Below are 21,702 nucleotides of genomic sequence, written 5' to 3'. Positions count from 1 at the left end.
AAAAGAGTGATGCAAACTTATATTAAATTCATAGGAGGGCTCTGCCACCACTTGTTTCTTCACACCAGAAGGGTATGTGTCAGGAGCATGTCATGTTGAATATTTTCCAGTTTCTATGACAGAGATTACAGTTTCAATTCTAAGCTCAGGGAAAAAAAAATCCCCTTCAGTTCCACAAATAAAAATACATGGCTAGCATGATCTTTGAATTATTCTTACAGATATTAAAAAAAAAAATTAAAGAAAATTGTAACTGCATCTGAGAGATGGGGAACATGCAATTGGCTGGCACTTCATGTTATTTCTCAGTTGAGATCATCAAAAGGATTTTGAGACAGGTAGCAACATCAGCATTATCCATGCATACATACACAACATCTGGTTTCTTTTAACTAGGGCTATATATAAGTCTGTCTGGAGGCTGACACTGCCAAAGCTCCAAGGATTTGATTTTGTTGTACTGTGTTTTTTTAATAAAATTCACTTAATTTTAATAATAATTCATTGCAGTAAAATGACAGTCATTTATTACCCTGTATTATCTGTTATGTGTGAAGATGTCCAGCATGCCAGTATTTACAGCTCTGCCACTGTATAATTAATCTTTTGGAAACTTACAAAGCAAGTTTCTCAAATAGACAAATGTTCTCAAATATAAACATCAAGACTGATATATTATGCATTAATACATAAACTTTAAGATTTAATATGGTATCAGATCAGAAAAGAACATGCAAAAAAAGTTGTTACTCCCATGTTCTCATTCCGCTCTTCCCTGGCTGGAATTATCCCTATTTTTCGTGTTCACTAAGTCAGCATGTTATCCACCTGGCACATGCATCCAAGTCCTGTTAGAACTACCTCCACTGAAATAAGGATGTGTGTAAATTGTTAGCTTTAATGGAAGAATTTGCTAGTTACACACTGATGTTCTCAACTTCTCATTGAGTTAGGAACACAACCATTTTTCTTTGCTGTGAGGATACACCTTGTACAGAGTGGACTTTGGAGCTTAAGCAACGTTTTGTGGGGTTTTTTTCCCCTCCCAAGAGTGAAGTTTCTTAGCAAATAGAATCCGAATTCCACACCTAGTTATATGTTTGCACTTCCACACATCTGTTTTTAAGTCCACAGAAAAACACAGCTGTCGTTCCTGCCTTGAGGCGTAAGTGAATGTGGCAAGTTTCACTTGTTTAAAATATTTATCTAGTGACATACCTCTTAAAGGTATGACAATAACTATAGGTGAAGTACGACTTTTGCAGAAAAGTCTTCTAAAAAAGCAAGTGGAAAGGAGAAGGGGTAAGAAACTGCAAAAGTTTTATGAGGGTCTTAGAAAATCCCCTGGTGGAAAATAGCTAGCGGTGACTGTTGTAGTTAGCAGTGAGGACAGTCCCTGGAGGTAGGTGAGAACGAGGGTCCACGGTTGCATATACTTACCCACATTTGAGTTTTGCACACACAGGCACCCCATGCACCCAATGGTGAGCCACACAGAGATGAGTCGGGAAGACCAAACAGCATCTATGAAATGAGAAGATTGTGTTCAGGACTTTTTTCATGCATCAGTATTTAACTTAACAAGTTACTTGTAGGTGGAATTTTCCAGCCGGAGCAAGGGAACTCGTGTGTCTTCAATGGCACCAGCCCCTGTGACATGGGCTCCTGTGTCAATGATAAAGGCACAGTTGCACAATCTTCCTTGTGTAAACATGAACTATGAACATTCTTAACTAGCAAGGCATTTTATTACATTTTGTGAAACAAGCTAAATGCTGTCTTCTGAAAAGAATAACTATCGGGAGTCAAAGTCAAGCTTCTTGGGAGTAATGTTACTGAAAAGAAAAACCATAACTACATGAGTAAGCCTAATCTTCCACTTTCACAGGCTAAGCAGATGATGACCTGATTAGTTCTCAGTCTCAGGAGGGCCGCTTAACTCTCTATGCCTTCAGCTCCTATTGTCAGCATCTTATTCTCTGTGATTTTAGCTGACACGTTTTTTAGTCTTCTCTTTTGAAACATTATTTAAAGATTAAAAGCTGTATTTATCTAATATAAAAAAGCAACTTGCACACTTAAACCCGCTGATTTTAAGTGGAAATGAAAATATTCTGATTCATTCTTTCATATTTATTATCAGTACGAAAATATGCTCCCACTTGTGAATGTTCCATTCTCTACAGCCTAAAAAAAGGGAAGACTTGGGACAATGTACTAGGGAGATGGGCAGACCTTGACCAGCTATGTATAGGCACTTCATGCTGTTAGATGTGCTCTGGGGCATTTGGCTTGGCTGCCACTCCACTGGCAGTGTTCACACAGGATCCGAGTAGTGTCTGCCATCCTAGAGATATATTTCTCAGGTACTGTAGGACATCCCCAGTGTCGTTAGGCTTGCTAATAATCATAATTCATTGAGAACAGCCCTGCAGAGAAGGACTTAGGGGTTTTCTGTTGGATGAAAAGCTGGACATGAGCCAACAGTGTACACTTGCAACACACAATGGCAGCTGCATCAAAAGCAGCACGGCCACCAGGTCGAGGGAGATGATTCTCCCCCTCTACTCTGCCCTCCTGAGACCCCCACCCCATCTGGGGTCCTCATGACAAGAAAGACGTGGACCTCTTAGAATGAGTCCAGAGGAGGGCCACCAAGCTGATCAGAGGGATGGAGCACCTCTCCTGCAAAGACAGGCAGAGAAAGTTTGAGCTGTTCGGCCTGGAGAAGAGAAGACTCTGGGGAAACCTTGTATCAGCCTTCCAGTACTTAAAGGGGACCTATTAGAAAGATGGGGCACAAACTTTTTAGCAGGGCCTGTTGCAATAGGACACAAGAGATAATGGTTTTGAACTTAAAAAGTGTAGGTTTAAACTAGATATATGAACAATTTTTTTTGCGATGAAACGCTGGCAGAGGTTGCCCAGAGAAGTGGTTGATGCCCCATCCCTGGACATATTTAAAGTCAGCTTGGACAGGGCACTGAACAAACTGATCTGGTTGATCCTGCTCATTGCAGGGGGCTTGGATTAGATGGCTTCCAAAGGTCTCTTCCAGCCCAACCTATTCCATGATTCTATGATCTTTAAGGACCCTTCCAACCCAAACCCTTTTATGATTCTACAATCAAGTCTTGATATGTCTGTCAAGCTGTCAAAGATATAGATGCTGCTGTTGGACATCTCCACAGAGTTGTTTTCCCCTTATTCAATCCTTAGTAAGAAAAAACCTGAATCAGAATAAACAGGATTTTCTTTTTTTTTTTAAGTCAGTGACTGGATTAGATCTTGCAAGTGTACATGTACATACGTATAGCTACATACATGCACATGTATACACACAAAATGTACATACCATTTCTGTAGTTAGGTGGTCAGGATTTGAGACTATCTAATATTCTATGACATGGGATATGGCATATCTAGAATAAGGCTAACAAAGGAAGCGAACTTTAATCCTATTTCTAACACTATTATCGGAAAGTTATCTTTAACTTACTGTGGCAACAAATAGCTGTTAACGCAACCAAGAAGTAACATTGCTAGAAATGTTGTATAACAGTACAGACCTTAGAAAAATGCACACCTTTTTTTTTTTTTCAAAAGTCTGATGAGATGCTGCAAAATCTATAAAAAAAGGAAAAGACAGGGTGGATACTCGTTCTTGATGTAAGAGGGAAATAGTAGCTCTGGATACCCCTGTGGGCATGAGTGGCTTCCCCAGTGCTTTCTTTCATGGCTAGGAGAAATTGAAATTTTCTGCTGTTTATCTCCTCTGGGACTGAAGGAGGCATGGAGATGGTCTGCATAATTCACTGGTCCCACTGTTTCATGCACATGGTTTTAACTTGACAGTAAGTGGCTATTTTAGAGCACAACTTTATTTCAGTGCACTGTTCTGATGGTGTCTGTGCTTATAAAATGATGCTGTCTTTGCTGACTATATTCTGTTTGACATTACGAAGAGCAACTGTAGAAATACATAATCCCTTCAATTGTGCTTTGTAATGTTGTAGAACACATAAACAGCATGTATTGTAGTGATATTTCAGAGCAGTTATATTTCTAGAAACACAGTCTGCATACCTCTTTCTTGGAGGAATCTGCTACCTCCATCTCACCAAGCTTTCTACTCTTCGGCCCGAAGTATCATGTTTATGAGCAGCCGTTTCTTTCAATGCTTTTTGAAGCTTATTTGTAAAGCCACTGCAAATCCAGAGATTGCAATGTTTTATGTCAATGATATGTCTTCAAATACTTCAGCAAAATTCACTTGTGTACCTCTATGGTGTGATAGCTTTCAAGCATGGACCAGTCTGCCCTGAGTCCTGTGCAGACATTGGAATACTCACCCCTGCACCATTTGTTACGGTGCTGGTTCCTAAAATGGTTTCAACAGGTGAAGGGAAGTGAGAGACTGCAGAGGATTTGTTCTTCAAGCTGATGATGCGCGAACCAGAATCCTCTGATCTTTGGGCTTTTGGTCCTTGTCTTGGAGTCTTCTCTCTTGACATGAGGATGAAAAGTTACACTGCGGTTATGCAGTCTGCAGTGCCAACATGAGTAGGAGACTGAGCAGAGTCCTTCTCTTCCCCTTGAACACAGCCAGCAGCCAGCATCCATAATCAGCTCTTACAGCTGAACTGTGAGTCTCACAGCCCCATGTAGGTCTGAAAATGGGTGTTTATTGAGAATGTGATTTGAAACCTAAGCAGCCTGGATTAGAACTGTTCCCAGATGTCTTAAAAGGCCAGCTACTTTTATGCACTTCTAGGAATTTCATGGGACCTACTGAAAATCAGAAGCTTATTTATTTATGTTTTTTAATTCAGCCAAGGCTTTTGTCCTAATAACTTCCCACATTATCTATTCATATAAGTTATATGCAGTACAATATTCTCTTCTGTAGATTACACATCCACGTCTTTATTCTTGAGGGTTTTTTACAAGGAGGTAGCAGGAGAGAAAGGAAAGATCCCAACTACTTTCTGTAATTTAATAATGTCATTTTTTTAACAGAGAGATAACACAACTGGTTCAGTTGGTTTGGTTGTGTGTGAATTAACTACATTAGAGTAAAAATCACATTTTAAAGTTAAAAAAATCTAGATTTGAATTGGGTGCTTTGTGCTGGATGTTTTGCCTAAACAGCAAACAGAGCTCTCAGGTAGTGTTTCCATTTCAAAATATATAATTTGCATTTGGTTTAATCATCAATGTAAACTGATGCTTTGAAAGTAATTAACAACAAACAGTTGCTAATTGGGTGAAAAAACACCCTTTTGAGGATAGACTTTGGCCAGAACAGATGATTACAAAAGCTTTTTTCTACTGTACAAAAAGAAAATCCATGAAGTGGATTTTCCAGTGTTACATCCCCAAATTGCTATTTTCTGTAGCCAGAAGTGTTGAGGCTGTAATGAGGGGAAACAGAAAGCAATTTGAGAATTACTGTAGTATTCTCCAGTTTCTGCAGTTCTGCATGAGCAGACTTGGAAGCTGCACAAGTGTTCAGGCAACATGTTGAATAGTGTCTTGCCATGGTGCGTCAAAGAATGAGCAGTGGCTATTTGTGCCACTTTAAGCTATGTTTTATATAATTACACTAGTTTTGGTCCCTGAAATTTAGATACATCTTTATAGCCATTTATACAGAAAACCATCAAAATTTTTACATAGCCATGAGCCTGCATATCTACAACTCGCATGCTTCAAAATGGATGCTGTAACAGAAGAGTGCCCATCCACATCACCATCTTTCAGACTAGAGGCAAGTTTCATTGCCAGTGAAATGAAAATTGCCAGTGTGATGTATTTGAAAACTGTGTAGACAGTCAATGAAAAGCATATAGCAGTATACGACAGATTGGGAATTTTGCTTTCTACTTAACATAGCGAAAAGTTTGCTGGAGACAGGAGTTTTGGACTGTCAAATGCACAGCAAAGCTTCCCATCCAGCCATGGTCATTCATGGGTACCAAGGGACTTCAGTTCTCCTCCCTTCTCTAACAACACAAACAGACAAATAAAAGACACCTGCTTATTTTCTCATTCTGAGAGTGCTCCCCATCATCAGCTGCTCCAATTGGAAGCATCATCACACTTTTCTGCGTAATGGTCTGGAACATTCTGGCCACAGGAATTGTTGAACCATCACGAATAAAATCTGGGTCTTCTCCAAAAACTGAAATACATGGGAAGAAAGAATTAATGATTAAATGAAATCAAAGTGCTTTTTTTCTGTTACCGTATATTTAAGCAGATAGCTGATACTAAGAGCTTCTAAGTAGAAATGGTTTTGAGTGTGCAGCCAACTGGTTTCACAAATCAGCTGTACTCTACAAACCTCTGGTTTCCTATCAGCACAAAAATAAGTAAATGACGTCTTTTGGCTACTCCTATTAAACATGCCCCAGTTTAGCAAGGTGTGAAAGATGTTGCTGACTTGTTCTATCAAAATCAATGAGATTATAGGGGTAAGTGGCTGTAGCACTGAATTGGGAAACCTCTTTTTCTCTGTTGATGAGGAAATTCCCCTGCACACCTGCAGACACATTAGGAAGTGAAAAAAAAAAAGAAGGAACACACCTGTTTTTATTGCCCTTCTTGCTGCTTTATATGATAGATCATTAACATCAGCAAGCCAGGGCTTTGAACCCAAAGGCATAGATACTTTCAGTTTGTTTGGACTGTTCCTCTTGGAAAAGACAGCCTTCAAGTGTTCCACCACCTGCAGAGAAAACACTTTGCACTCAGAAGCTTTCATCTTCCTCAAACTCAAGCTTATACCCACATTCCCACTTCTCTTGGAAACAAATCGGTGCTAGAAACATTTAGTTTACTGCAAGTCAAAATTTGTGAGGTGCTAAGAGGGATTTAGTTTACAAGAGAGGCCAAAGAAAAGGTTTGTCTCTTACCTGTTGTTTGACAACCAAAAGGTCCATGTGGGGGACCTGACGAATTGAGAATTTGCCAATTACTTTTGCTGGAATGACCGTTTTAATTCCTGGTTCATGAAAAGCTCCTTCAATCCCATGAATAGAGAGAGAAGGGTAACGCCACAGGTGTAGAAGTATTTCTTCCTTCAAAAAAATTTTTTTTGAAAATATAAGGGATAACACTGAGCCATTCACAATTTATATAAACTAATGTGAAGAAACAAGCTTTTACCATCCTAAAATTTGTATTTGGAGACCTCTGTATTTTAAAGATGTTTGATTTTTAATTTAAACCCATGCATATATATTTTCATTAAAAAAAATACTACTACTTTGAGTCATAGAAAGATTTGGATGATAACAATTTTTCATGCCAAATTAGAGAAATGGAGCATTATCTTAAAGTATCTTGATAGTAAATTTTTCTAGTGCAAAGTAGAATCAGAACAAGTTCTGATCTGACTGTTTGTTTATCCCAGAACTAATCATGGGAAAAACTGTTCAGTCAGACCTCTCCTAGATGATATCAGTGAAGAAATTCTACTAATGAACATTAAATAATACAATAGGTAAGATGATAATTTTCAGTAACCAAGTTTTTCTGGATAAAATGGAGAGGGGAAAGAAAATTATTGTTGTAAGGAAGATAGGAGAAATATATGAATTATCAACTGGTCTTCATGCAGAACCTCAAGGTGCTGCTGCTTTCCTTCTACTCCTGTTTTGAGATTAGATCTTTATCTACACATAAAATTTGCACCACTTCATCGTCATATAGGTAAAGTATCAAAACTCAGACGGTATAGTTACATTATACTTTTGTATTACTGATTATTACAGTCTAGCTTTAGCTAGCATGGAAGCTTTTTCATGGCAATAAAAGCATCCACGTTAGTACATCTTATACCAGTATAATTATATCAGTGATAAAAAAATGTATCACTCCTTTCCCCCAGCTCCCCCTCTTGTGCAGAGAGATGTTTCAAAGCCAGCCTTTACCTACTGGTTTTTATTTAGAATATAATTTTTAATTTGCTGGTAAGGAGAGGCTTATAGCTTTGGATGCTTTTGTTGGCAGACATCAAAATCTGTGTTAAACAAATAAAACCCACGCAAAACATATCTGCCTAAAGCTACCTCCTGTTTTTCAGAGCTGAATACAACTTCTTTCCTACTATGTAACCTAAATACAGACATTTTATGCTTATTTTGTTTGGCTGGTTAGGCTTGACGGGAGAGAAGGGGTAGGCAATGAAGGGAGAGCAATACTGTTAGTTTTGCATTATTCCTTTTCATTGATTATTCATCTTTCATGTCACTTTCCCCAGATGCAGTGCCTTATATCTTCAGCAGACTAATTTTATTTACCTTTTACTTCTCAGTGCTACTTTATTTTATTCTGAGTTTGCCATTGACTGAAAACATCTTTCGGTTTGGCTTTATACATAAATGCTACAAATGAGCGATTTAAATTCTTTCTGCAGAGTATTTATACAGATTTTTTGTTACCTTGGTGCCGAAGATGAATTTTTTCACACAACTATTATTTTTATGCTCCTCTAGATCAAATTCAATCTATTTGTATAATTTCCTCTCCTCCTCTCTCAGGGCAGCAACGCTGTCATAGATTCCAGGGATCTGAATACGACCTGTGGGATCCACAAGGCTGTCTACAAAATGAGATAGAGATATCAGTACAAACAGAAGCTATTTCTTCCACTTGGCAACAGTAAGACCTTTTTGCTTCTACCTAGCTCTTTACCAAATTAGTAAACCCAACAACTAACAACTGTTTGCATCCATCAAACTTGATGTATTTTCGTATTTATTAAGAAAACTACTGAGCTGCTGTTTGTGTGTAGTGTGTGGTATGTCAGCCCAGCTTCTGACATGAAAACATCATCCCGGGACACTAATCATCATTAAAAAGCCAGGTTTTGTTATATGTGTATGCATTAAACTTGCCAGCAATCCTTAAATGTTCTTAATTGACATGACTGACATCAGCTTAACATGTTTGAAGTCCTGGCCTTACTGAGGATGTTCCCTTCCTCAGCTGCTGTCACCATAGGTATGTCGAGGTTTGGAAATCTTCCTTCAATTAGACTTGCCTTATTCAGATCAATTAAACATGGTACTGATCTTTGTTAGGCTGATCCCTAGCCACTGCTTCCCAGTTACTCCCGAGCAGTGGTGTGTGTTATTACCCAGCAGAGCTATCAGATCCATCAACGGTTCATGAATGATGCCTCCAAAAGTTCCAGAGTGAAGGTCCTTGCTGCCACATTCAACCTGTACCAAAAACACTGGTTACACATAAACACTCGTCACCTTATTCTTCTGTGAGTGTTTGTTGTCCACAGAGACTGGTGGTTTCAGTTTTTTAAGTGAGACCACAAATGAACAGAAATGATTATTTGTTTCTATTTATAAAATGGAAAACATGGAAAACATCATGTCAGGAACAATACACTTTGGTAAAGAGAAATGGGGCTCTGTTGTCAACCACTAGAGAGAGAAATTCACTTACACATTTCACAGAATGATAGATTATGCTGAGTTGGAAGGACCCACAAGGATCATCAAGTCCAACCCTTAACCCTGCCCGGGACCATCCCCAAGAGTCACACCATGGGCCTGAGAGTATCATCCAAATGCTTCTTGAACTCTGTCAGGCTTGATGCTGTTACCACTTCTCTGGGGAGCCTGTTCCAGTGACCCAACCATAAGGATTCCCCTCTATTCCCTCTTTTGCTTCAGTAAGATTAAATACATCATAAGTGAAACAGTTGCATATTACTGTTTCTAACGTTGGAGAATAAATTCTTCAAGGTGTCTATCCTTTTTATTCAATGCAAAATCTTCATAACAAAGGCAAGAATGTATCTTAATTGTTTTATATTAAGAATATATGTCCAACCTTAATTCCAAATTGCAACAAATAAAAATTTATAGGTCTCTTGAATCATATGTCTTTAGAATAGAGGCATTTGGGTTATTAAATGAGTTTGTTCCAGACACATTTCCATACTTGAGTTTATCATAAAATATTTTCCTGCAACAAACTTGTTTATTTTTCTCAAAACCTCATTACAGCCAACTGTCTAGTAACAGGCAGAGATCATTTTTGATGTTCTAATAGCATCATTTTTCTTAACCAAGATTTAGAAGAATTGAATCAAGGCTGCCAAGGCTCTTTTTGTAAAAAAAAAAAAAAAAAAATTCATTCTTTTTCAGGCATAAAGGTTAGTGCAGATTTTCCTTTAGTTCTCGAGTTCTGTAATCTTCTCTCCGAATTCCTTTTATGCTTCATCAGGAAGCATTTCCAGATGAGAAATTTCTGCTCCTCATTTTACAGTAGCTCACGTTGGCTGCTAAATATAGCACGTTGGCTACAGTGCACTTTTATTCACTCCTGTCAATGCTTACAAAAATCTTGTGTGGCTTTTAAACCCAAACATCCAAATAAACTGAGTTCCTTTAGGCAGATTCATTGCACTAAGCAGTATCTGCTGCAAAAGGGCAGAGCAGCAGAAGAAATGGTTTTGGAGAGAGTTGGAGTTGGGGTGTGTACGGATGATGCTGCAAGAGAACAGAGTTGATGTGCAGAGAGGAGGATGAGAAGAGAGTGGAAGAGTGGCAGGAGAGTAATGGAATAGGAAAGGGATCAAGGGGAGATAGGTAAGTGGAGAAATGATGATTGAAGAGAAGTTAATGGAAGTAAATAAGGCTAATTGAACTGAAATGAGGGGGGAAATCTGTAGAAGCCAAAAGGGATGCAGAAGAAAGCTCTGTAATTGTAAATATTAAGCTTTCCCTCAGTCGTTCTCTGCACTTAGATGTAATTACAGCTACATCACTGCTCCCTGTCAGAGGCTCAGTTCAAATGAAGCTGTGTCCTTTACCTCCACAAAGAAGCAGGCATTTCCCCAACTCCCATATGTAAGGGCAGGCTTCTTGTTGCTGAGCCAGAGGTTGTCCGAAATTACAAAGTAATCGACATCAGAGAAAAACCGCTGTTTTTCTTCTTTAAGTAAGTTTTCTAGCCCCAAGGACCCTGCTTCTTCCATGCCTTCAATTACAAACCTGAAGTTCACTGGCATAGCCTAAATTAATATTAGAAAAGTCTGGGTGAGAAAAAAGCGTTTTCAAAAATCAAAAAAATAAGCTTTAAAATAGGAGCAGACTGGCTTGATGTAACATTGTGTTAAGGAAAGAAGGATGTAGGATATATATCTTGCTTCAGTAGAACATCCAGTGATAGACACATATAGGTTCCCAGAAAAACTTGTTCTTTTCCTCGTGTTTTTATCTACTTTTTGGTTTTGAAGGAGAGTGATATCTTTTTTGTATGTTTTTTCAGAAAATTTTCTGGAATGTTTCATTGGGCTTTCTCTCAGGGCTATTCAATACTCTAATGGCTTTGGAAATTCTAACTGTGTAATAACAGTTGCGTTTTCACAGAATACTTCCTGCCTCTTGTATTTCCACTCTTACTGCCCATGCAGGAACCACTGGCTGTGGTTTTCTCAGCTGTCAGAGACTGAAACAGTTCATGATTTATGCATTCTAGGATTGCCAAGGGACTTTTGCAGGCTTCTGCAGGACTTTTGCATTATACCTCTGATGGCCCATCAAAGCCCATCCCCCCCTCTGCCAATCTTAAAAGGCAGGAAAAACCCTTTTATGAGGCCCCACACAGGAACTCTTCGCAGGCCCAGGAGATGTTGGAGGCTCGTGACGTGGCCCGTGACACTAACCATGGATATAATAACTCATAACTTCTTTGAGTCTGGGGGCTTCCCTCCTTCACCCCTAACAGATCAAGGCCACCACTTCAACTGACAGACATGGAAGCTACAACTACCGAGTTTCATCGCTGGACCCTGTGGGCGGTGACTAATACATCTTTCCAATCTCATCTTTTCTTTCCCTTACTCTCCCTTACCCTTATCTTGTCTTTACTTTCTCTCCCTTATGCATTCTCCCCCCCAGAAGTTATCCCTATGCCATATTGTTATAGATGACATAGATGATAACACCCAAAATGCTAACATACCTGTTCAAATAAAATTGTTAAAATGAACCTATATATGTTTAAAATAAACCCTACTTATATATGTTTTCAAACACTGATTATTCACTGTCGTTTCACTCTAAGCCACCCCAAGGGAATTATTGATAAGAACCTGGGTTACCCCCTCCCCCCTTTTTCTGGGGCAGGTCGTAACACCAGCGTGTTGTCTATCACCAGATTTACATGGTGATAAAAATGTTGCCACTGATTCTACTATAACTGTCCTTTTAGCACTCATGAATTTGCATGCCTGCTGGTTGATAAGGATGCATTTCCAAGAGTAATTAGGAGAACTTTTATTATGGAATAGTGGGAGTTGGAAACGCTGACACATCCGTAGGGGATATGAATTTCAACTTAGTTTCCTCTTACAATTCACTTTCTCATTACAGGTTTTAAGATGTTTTGTCTTTTGATTCAATGCTCAGATTAAAGGCAAGAACAAATGTGTAAAATTAAATGAACTTGTGTCACTGATGGTTCATTGACCAGCCACAAAAATTTTAGAAACAAACTGTTCATGAATATTGTTTGATGGCCTGTGGTGTTTTCTAGAAAGGCTTCAAAAGACAAAGATTTCTTTTTGCTTGCTTGTTAAAATGTCAAAATAGCTACATAGTGATTTGAAAAACCAGAAAGATGCATAAAGTCAGACCCACAACCATATCTACTTACAACAACTACTCTTTAGGCAAATAACATGTGTGTTTGCTAGCACTTAAGAGACACTGAAGTCTAGTCAGCACTATAGATGCAAGAAAAATGTGCTTTCCAGAACCTTGCAAGAGGACTTTAAAAAAAAACCAGACTTAATGCCAATTTGTGCCGCAAAGTCATAAAACCGGCACAAAACTGTTCCTTGGCACAAAACTGTTGCTCAGCACTCTAAAAGAACATGTAGTGCAAACTCACCAAGTTAACCAATTTATAAGTTTAAAATATATATTGTTTTAGCTTTGTATTGGGGATACAAGTATCCCAAAATTATTAAATGATTTGAAGATGACTATATTGGTCATTGTAATAATATAGGCAAATGTTTGTCCTTAGGATATGTCAGTCTCTGAGTGATTGTATTGGTACTTGGTTAATGCACCCATTCAAAGCATTTCCTTTGATTAATCCACTGATGACATAACAGCCCCTTATGTAAGAGCATTTTTAGATAATTATTCTCTTCATACAGACACATAAAGTGAAGGTATCTTGTAGGCAGACAAAACCAAGGATCAGCAGAATGTAACAGCAGAGAGGAGTCTTCATGAACATTCTGTGATATCTGTGATTTTACCATTTTAAAAGCTCTCAAGAGAATAGGGTATCAAAGCTGTGTAATGTATGCAATACGTATTGAATGCTTCCCCATGGATTTTCCTCCACAGGGCAATGGCAGCAATACTGTATTTACATTGCATACAGATTGTTCAAAATAGAAATGCTTAAGGAAAAATTCTTACTGGAGTGAAACCAGTTGCCTAAATGCTGCAGTAGAAATAAGCTAATATTTCAAAATGTGTGTACTCTGTTGGGTCAAAATTGTATTGTCTAACTCACAGGAATGCAAATACATCCCTCCAGAGATATAATAAATAGTAATAACAAATAATAATAAATAATAATAATGATTAACAATAATAATGGAGTCCTCATTAATACCTACTAGTTTCAAGGCCCTAAATGTTTCCACGGCATTTGTCCAAGCTAAGACAGGTCCCTTATTGTCTGTTGCTCCACGCCCATAGAGGTTACCTTAAAAAGAAAGGAGGAATGTTTTTAAGCATTACTTCGATGTAATCAGAAAATTCCAGTTGCCACAGAAGCTGTAGTGACGTGTGAAGTGAGATGAAGTGAAGCAAAGTGAAGTGTCAAAAGATTCAGGATTTCATTGACTCATTTTAGATATGGTGATGAGTGTCCAGGTGCTTCCCAATGGACTGGTGCACTTTTTTTTCATTTCCTTACTTTTATTTACATCATACTGTGATTTCTGTTGCCTGCCAATTTTTGAGCTTGACTTTTTTCCTCGGAAACTGTTTGCTCATACCAGACATGCCCGAAGAGTTTGCACAGTATGCAACTTCTAGACACATCAGCCAAACCAGGTAACAAGCAGCAAAATCCCTACAGATAAATGCCATGGCAGAAGTATGAAGCTACAAATCTAGGTATGTAACTTCTTTCTCAACCGTACAGTTATACACAGGGACAGATTTCAGTTTCATGTACACTGATAAACTTCTGTAGCAGTCCCCACTGGATACACTGAATGTACACTGGTGGCAGGAGAATTACTCCAGTAAGGCTGTTTGGAATTGGTCCCAGCTGATAAGAAAGGGTGACTTAATGTTTATAGCATAGGCCTGGGAATCAGGATTTCTGAGGTCTTACTTATCTGCTGACCTTGTCATTTTTATTCCTTCAGTCAGCTGACTGCAGTGGAAGGATGATTACATTAAAGGCGGGGAAAGGGAAGCTCATGTTCTCCCACCACCAATGCTCTTTAGCTCCAGTGTAGCAGGTGGAAGTACTAAAGTGGCATGAAGCAAGAGCAGGAGGTGTGAGGGAGGATAATGGTTGATGCAAAAATCCAAGAATTTTTAAGCAGAAATGGATTTTCTATTGAACACATTATAAAGCAGCTTTAATGTCCCGAGGCTCCTCCACACCAAATATTAGGCGAGATTTCCACTGGAGAATTCCTCATGCTTTGGTTAAGTATACAGGACACCCACTCCCACTCAGAATCTCAGTCATGCATTCAAATAATGATAAAAAACTTAAGATTATGTACACACCATCGATTTCAGTCAGTGTGTAAGGGTCAGTGTTCCAGCCATCTTCCTTTTTGGCAGGCTGCACATCTACATGACCATAGAAACATAAGGTGGATCCCTCCCCAGTTCCCCAAGAATCACAGGAGGCAGTGGGAGGTCCTGGCCATCAGGCAACTGGGGAGAAAGCAATGAAGGAAAAAAAAACACCTTTGAAAATAAATGTACAAAAAGCCCTGGAAATCTCAGTATTGAAAATACTTCTACATACTCAATTGGCTTTGATTCCATTTAGTGCACAAATTTGACTGAATCCTGCTCTAACCTATTCAGAGAAACTAAGATTTTTTTTTTCCCCACCTGTTTAGGGTTCTGCAAGGACTTTATGAAGCTCTTCTAACATTTTATTGTCAAAAATGCCCTTCTTACTAAATTCTTACTTCCCAGCGCTGGAGAAGACAGAGATGAATGTGTGCTGTAGAGTCTGTTGTGACACTGAAATAGTCAAAAGCCATACAAATTAATTTGGGGTTTGATTTCAGCACAGACAGAGAGCAGGACACCTATAGCCTCAAATACAGAAACAAAATGAAGTGTTGCTGGCAGGAAGCAGCAGCAGCTATGTCAGACTAATCCTGTAATGTACCTCTGTGCACAACAGAGTTCCTTATGGCCCAATTGCTTTCTTTAAAACTATCAAACTACATAACCTGAAATATTAAAGTGTTGCTGTACTATAAGGTCCTTGAGCTAAGACTCTCAGAATCCTCCCCAGAAGCCTCAGAAAAAGGAAAAAGGAATCACTGTTATTGAACTTTTGAATTCCTGTTAGAGTAGAAATGTCTGCCCAGGGCAGAAAAGAGCCCCCAGCTACAGTAAGGTAAGTAAATTAAAGACAAAGATTTCTCAGAGATTAATTTTTGCTTTCCAACAACCATTAAGAAAATAGCTTGCATCATTTGCCGGAAGCTCCCAAAACCAAAGATGATACTTTAGATAGATAACCCTTTCTGTCTGACAATATTTTCCTTGCAAAAGCTGCCTCTCTCATATAGAGACTTCAGTAATGAATGATGGATTAATGCCCACGCTTCACTACTGAGAAAAATGTGAAAACAAGCTCTGGTAAAAAACTCAGTCCTTTTACTTTTGCAAACTGCTTCCCTCCAGTTAAAAGTATCAAACTCCCTGCTGCAGAGAACATCTATTTTCATTTGGATTGTCTGTGTGGTTCCCAAGTATGTTCTCAGACAGTCTGGGGAGGGACTGATTTCAGCAGATATCGTGTAGGTACAGGACTATCGATAAATTGATAGCTAGCTACCAAAAATGTCATATTGCCATAACATACATATACATAGCACTGAATGCAATAGGTAGACCACATGCAAATATGATGATTTAAATCCAAGAATCAGACAAGCACCTGATGTGACCCCAGGTTTACTAAATTGACAGTGGCTCCCAGTGCTGCAAGTCTGTCTGCTGCCAACGCCATCATTCGTACTACTTCTTTCCTCAGATCTGGTTGAACAGAATCGCTTTCCACAGCCACCCATTCCTTAAGATTCTGCACAGGAAGAAAAATGCAGTTAGAAGACCCAGAATGTTATAGTGTCTTGCCCTTGACATCTGAAATCTCACATCGGAAGATGGTTTCCTTTCTGTATCATCACAGCAATGTTGTAGATGCTCTAAGGTTTCAGAATAAAGATTAATTGCTTATATGGTTCCCCAGGGTTGGGATTCCTGATTTTCTAAACGGGGAGAGTGCTCACACTAAGGCATTCACATCATCAGATTCCCGATTTTCTAAAGGGGGAGGGTGCTCACACTTAGGCATTCACATCATCAACCATGGATTTAAAATCCAGTGGAAGAGGAGGTAGATGCTGACTAGTTTACATTGTAGGAATTGCATTGTATACGAGCTACCTTAGTGGCCCTCGTAAGAATTCAGAGGTGCTCGTAGCTTTAAAGCATAACTGATACTGACTGGACTAATTATGTTTCTGCCTTTTCCCAGCGGGCTGAAAAAAATGAAAGCACAAACCAGCATGGGACCAAGACTTCTCGTCAAGAGCAAACCTACAACAATCAGTTCTGATGTAAAGCAAGAGAGCAAGCATCCTATCTGGCTTGCATCTACCATGCCGGTGTGTTTTTGCTTAGTGGAGCCTCTCTCTACACCTGCTCAAAGGATGCCCACAACCATCTCTTTTGTGGAAGTCCATGCAAATCCCTCTTTCACCACTAGGGTCCCCAGCACAGTCCATGCCCTTGCAGCCTTGCTTTGTGAAGTGCATGTTGCACTCTTGATGCCAGACCTGGAATGCTGCTCACTACCTTAGTGACAAACACTTCTCCAGAACATAGATCACAGACCTCTGGGGTACCAGCTCTGTACTCATCATTTCATGGCAATATAGTTCCTACCTCAATGAAATCACTTTGATGTGCATCAATGTACTGGAAGATCTCTATCTCCAGAGCTGAAGTGGATGAGGAGGACATTATTGCCTTAGTGAGCAACACAGGGGTGAGCTGAATGCTGTCTGAAGTTTAGGATAAAATTCAATATGTTACAGACATCATGCGCTTCTTTTCAGTGCTAGAAAGCATAGACAATTACAAAGTGCTGATCCTATTTAAGTCTCATTTAATCTCTTCAATCCAGGAGAAAGGGTACCTGCAATATTTTTTTCACATAAAACCTTCAATTGACTCATAGTCAAGTTGCTGAAACGAAAAATTGAAAAAACGACCAAAGAGTGAGCAGCTTCACAGTTTCTACATTATAAGTAAATTAGGGGAAATATTTTCTAAAGAAACATTTGTTGCATCAGTTTTCAATGCACAAATGTCAAGTTGAATGTTCTGGGAAGACTTGCGCCCAACACCAACAGCCTAGGGGACTCATCTCTCTTTCTTCATTTCCGGAATCCTGGCCTTCCATTTTTCCTCACAAGGAAGTTGTAGACTGCAATGAGGTCTCCCCTTGCTCTCTTCTTCTCCAGGCTCAACAGACCAAGTAACCTCAGCTGCTCCTCCTGTGGCTTCCCCTCGAGGCCCTTCACCATCCTTGCTGCCCTCCTTTGGACACTCTCTAAGAGCTTAATATCTTTCTTATATTGTGGTGCCCAGAACTGCATACTATAATCAAGGTGAGGCTGCACCAGTGCAGAGTAGAGCAGGACAATCCCCTCCCTCGATCAGCTGGTGATGTTTTGTCTGATGCACCCCAGGACATGATTGGCCCTCCTGCCTGCCAGAGGGAGGGAGAAAAATGAATGAACTAACACACATTTTATATTTTACATGAATAAGGGAGAACAAGCCTGATACTGAAAAAATAGCTTTTGTGTTTGAATAAGAACAGTGTCAATACTGAAACACTTGATAAGTGCAGAAGGCATGTAGTACTTGCAAACCTCTTTGCCATCTTGTTTTTGACAAGGTAAGTAAAGATTTAAAAAAATAAGATTTTGAAGTGTGTTTTTCTTCATTCCTGCAATTTCCCCTCCATGTGTCCTTGAAGTTATTGCTGTAGTGTCTTAAATTGGTAGAGTAATACTTGAATGTTAGATGCTTGGTTGGGCTAAATTCAGAATAGCTGCTGTATTGGGCTGTGATAGGATGGACTCCAAGGTCAAAACCTAACACTTTTATTCTAAAAATATTCTATACTGGTAACAAAATGTGTAGTTCCAAGTCCATCCATAATTCCTTAACTTTGATGCATCACTAAGGTGATAGCCTGTGGTAATATTAATAATTTCAATTATGTTTCTCTGACAGAGAAGAAAGATTGAAAACCCAAGCATGATGAACAAGATGAGGGAAACATTGTTCATTTTGGCTGGAGATCCTGGCTGTATGAAGGATGGGCCCCATTTTCCAACCTTCCCTTAGAAGCAAGGTTGCAAGGTTTACTTCACTTTATGAAGTAAAGCTTTGAGAAGTCCTGTAACAGTAGATGTTATCCCCAGTGTCCATTTCCTGAAACTGGAAACACTGGTATTTAAAGTGATCAAATGCTGATTTTGCAGGAGAGTGAAGCTGCAAAGCACTGCTGTGGAGATGACTTGTTAACTGAGAGAAGAAAATCTAAATTTGGGTGTAATTTTTAAGATGAAGAGATTAAATGTAGGCATATTATTTAAATGTAGAACTATTTTTTAACTACTAATACATGCTGAGGAAAAGAAACCCCATCTTAAGTGATGATCAAAGTACCATTTTCTTCTCACATTGTTTTCTCCATTAAAAGGTAAACACTACCTCCAAGAGGTGGATCTAATCAACAACCCCCTTCAGATATTATCATCACCAGTCACAGCAGCAGCAATTTGGCCTAAAGCAAAAGGGATTATTACAGGAATTTTTGAGGCAGCATGGAAAAAAAAATCAGGACATTTCCAAAGAGACAAAGCAGCTTCTGGGATTTAGCAACAAAGATGTGGTGGAGGATGAGGTTTTTATAGCTTAGATTATAGTCATTTCTGGATTGAACTTGTGTGGGTAAGGCTTAACAACAGTTCTGCAACAAGCACCCCAGACTTAAACACCCTAGTCTGGCTATTTCTTCCAGCCTTGGACTATGCAAGTGGCTGCAAATATTTGGCAACTGTCCATTTTACAGAGGACAATAGGAAGAGCAAGATCACAGAAATGGTCAGGAGAACTTCCCAGGCTGCACAGGATGGAGGAGAGAGGACCGGGAGTCCCAGACTGGGATGGTGCTGACTGGTCCCTGATGAACTGAGTTTCCCTGACACAGACAAGATGCTGGCACTTGCTCAGGCAGTGCCTGGGAAGATACCTGAGCCAAAACACTGCAGGTCATGTCTGAAAGGGGCCCAAGCTGACCATTTATGTTTGCTTCTCTTTTTGTTGCTGTGTGCTTTTGGGAGGCCAGGCAGTGTGTGATGTTGCTCAATCTCACTTTAGCCAGCAGTGGGTTCCAAGAGAGCAAAGTTATCTTCACATTGGCCCTTTTGACAGATAGTGTATTCCACCTGTGAGCTGCATCTTGCAGAGGGGAGCTGGTTCCCACACAAGCTGAGGAGAGGATGGGACCCCGACAGATGCATTTGTGAAGGGCTCCAAAAAAGCACAAGGCATCTCACCTCCAGAAGAGAGTGATAGGAACGGGCATTGTACACTGATCCAAAAATGGGATGAAACCTAGTTTTGCCATGGGCATTGCAAACAGACAAGTCAAGAGATCCCAGCATGTGAGGGATTTAATCAGGAATTCGTCTAGAGAGACTTCAGGGACATTATCTTCATTTACCACAAAGCCTTCTGGATGCCTCAGTTTCACACATATTTCACTTATCCTTTATACCTTTCCATTTCCAAACCTCAATTTGGAAAACATTTGCAACAGAGGCCACTGAATGCACACTCATTTAACCCTACTGTAGAAAACTAGACAGGCTTCTCCAGGTTCAGTTATGTACAAAGTAGACATTTTGGTTATGCCACAATTGAACAAGGAGCATCATAGTACAGGTCAGAACAGATTACTGCCAGAGTAACCAAACTCATGCAATGGGTTTAAGTATCAGTGTCTCCAGTCAATATGATTTTACCTCTTTCTAATAAAATATTCGATTTTGCTGAATTCTATCCATTTCCACTCTAAAAAGAATGAGTGTGTGTATATATATATATATATATATATGTATATCTGTAGTTGTCACCTTATGGTGACTTGAATAAACATGTACCTTTTAATATCAGAATCACAAAATGGCTGCTAATACAGGGGACATATGCAGTGGTGATGGTATCTTTTTCTTTTTATCTTGGTTACGTGCAAATGACCTGGAAAGATGCAGACAAGAGACAAATGTCTTCATCATGTTTCATTAGCATCTAACAGTTTAAGAAAATAAAACAGGGAAACTAAAATGCCGTGAAGGAAAAAAAAATAAAGCAAACAAATAAAATATTCTAGGGATATTTTAAATAATTCTATGATATTTTTGAAACAGACAAACTTCAAGAAAAGCTTATAGAATATCACAAAAATAGTCTCTTTGATAATTGAAGGTAAGTATGAACAGTGGCAAAATTTGGAAAATGAATATGAGGACATACAGATTAGCAGAGTGCACAAATTATTAATAATTCAAACAAGAAATGAGGTAGCAGCTACATTTTGCTGTACTTGAGGGAGGGAGGGGAGTAGCTGGTGGAACTTCATGGTAATGCACTAGGAATACACAGACAATGCTGCTCAAAAGCATTTGGATCGCAACTGGAAAAGCTTATGTGGAAAAGAGAGTCAGTTTAATAAAGCTGTAGAAAGATTTCAGGCAAGGCTAAAATAGCTCAGTGTTATGAGGAGGGGAAAAATTATTTGAAAGGATAATAAAGCCAGGAGTGCAGGGAACGTCAAGCAAAGACTTCAGTGTTCAGTTTCAATTGTATTTTATTTGATGTCATTTTAAGGAGCAGTAGCTGCTTCATAGAAAAATGTAGTATGCTTATTTCTAGAAATAATGTGTGGCAGTCAGTTGTGCACTTTCTCTTCCTTCATTCCTTAGTAGTAAGAACATTTTGTATCTCACTTCCTCTCATCCCGTTAAGCACTGTTAAAAGAAAACTTAGTGTTCTTGGGCAGTCATTTAACAAGAAATCCAAGTTGATTTTTTAACTAGGATGACTCTTTGATAAAATATCAACTGACTGTATAAACATGTGAGAAGCAGCTCCTGAATGTGCTTTGATGCCCTCCTTGTCACTCCTGAAGTGTGTGCTTCATGGGCTTTTCTCCCTGGGATGCAGCACTTCAGATGTGTGCAGGGACACGGGTGCCAATGAAAACTGAATGTTTTGCAACCAGCATAGAGGAAAACAAAGTCAGAATTCACCCAGTTTGCAAATAACATAAAGAACATTTGAC

At 39.2% G+C, this 21,702-nt stretch overlaps 1 protein-coding gene across 1 annotated transcript; it reads right to left on the bottom strand.

The window, feature by feature from the left end:
• Positions 1-5,975: 5,975 nt before the first annotated feature.
• On the bottom strand, positions 5,976-20,711 carry CNDP1 (carnosine dipeptidase 1). The gene is given in 12 exon segments (XM_064662288.1): positions 5,976-6,184; positions 6,589-6,730; positions 6,918-7,082; positions 8,448-8,608; positions 9,146-9,230; positions 10,844-11,044; positions 13,676-13,764; positions 14,811-14,900; positions 14,903-14,963; positions 16,213-16,356; positions 17,223-17,330; positions 20,522-20,711. Coding segments are annotated over 11 exon segments (1,395 nt in total). The 5' UTR covers positions 17,301-17,330; positions 20,522-20,711; the 3' UTR covers positions 5,976-6,005.
• Positions 20,712-21,702: the final 991 nt, after the last annotated feature.

This window comes from Pseudopipra pipra, chromosome 1, assembly GCF_036250125.1.
Source record: "Pseudopipra pipra isolate bDixPip1 chromosome 1, bDixPip1.hap1, whole genome shotgun sequence".
NCBI lineage: Eukaryota > Metazoa > Chordata > Aves > Passeriformes > Pipridae > Pseudopipra > Pseudopipra pipra.
Note: the sequence above shows the minus strand (reverse complement) of the source record. Positions and strands in the feature narration are given on the sequence as shown.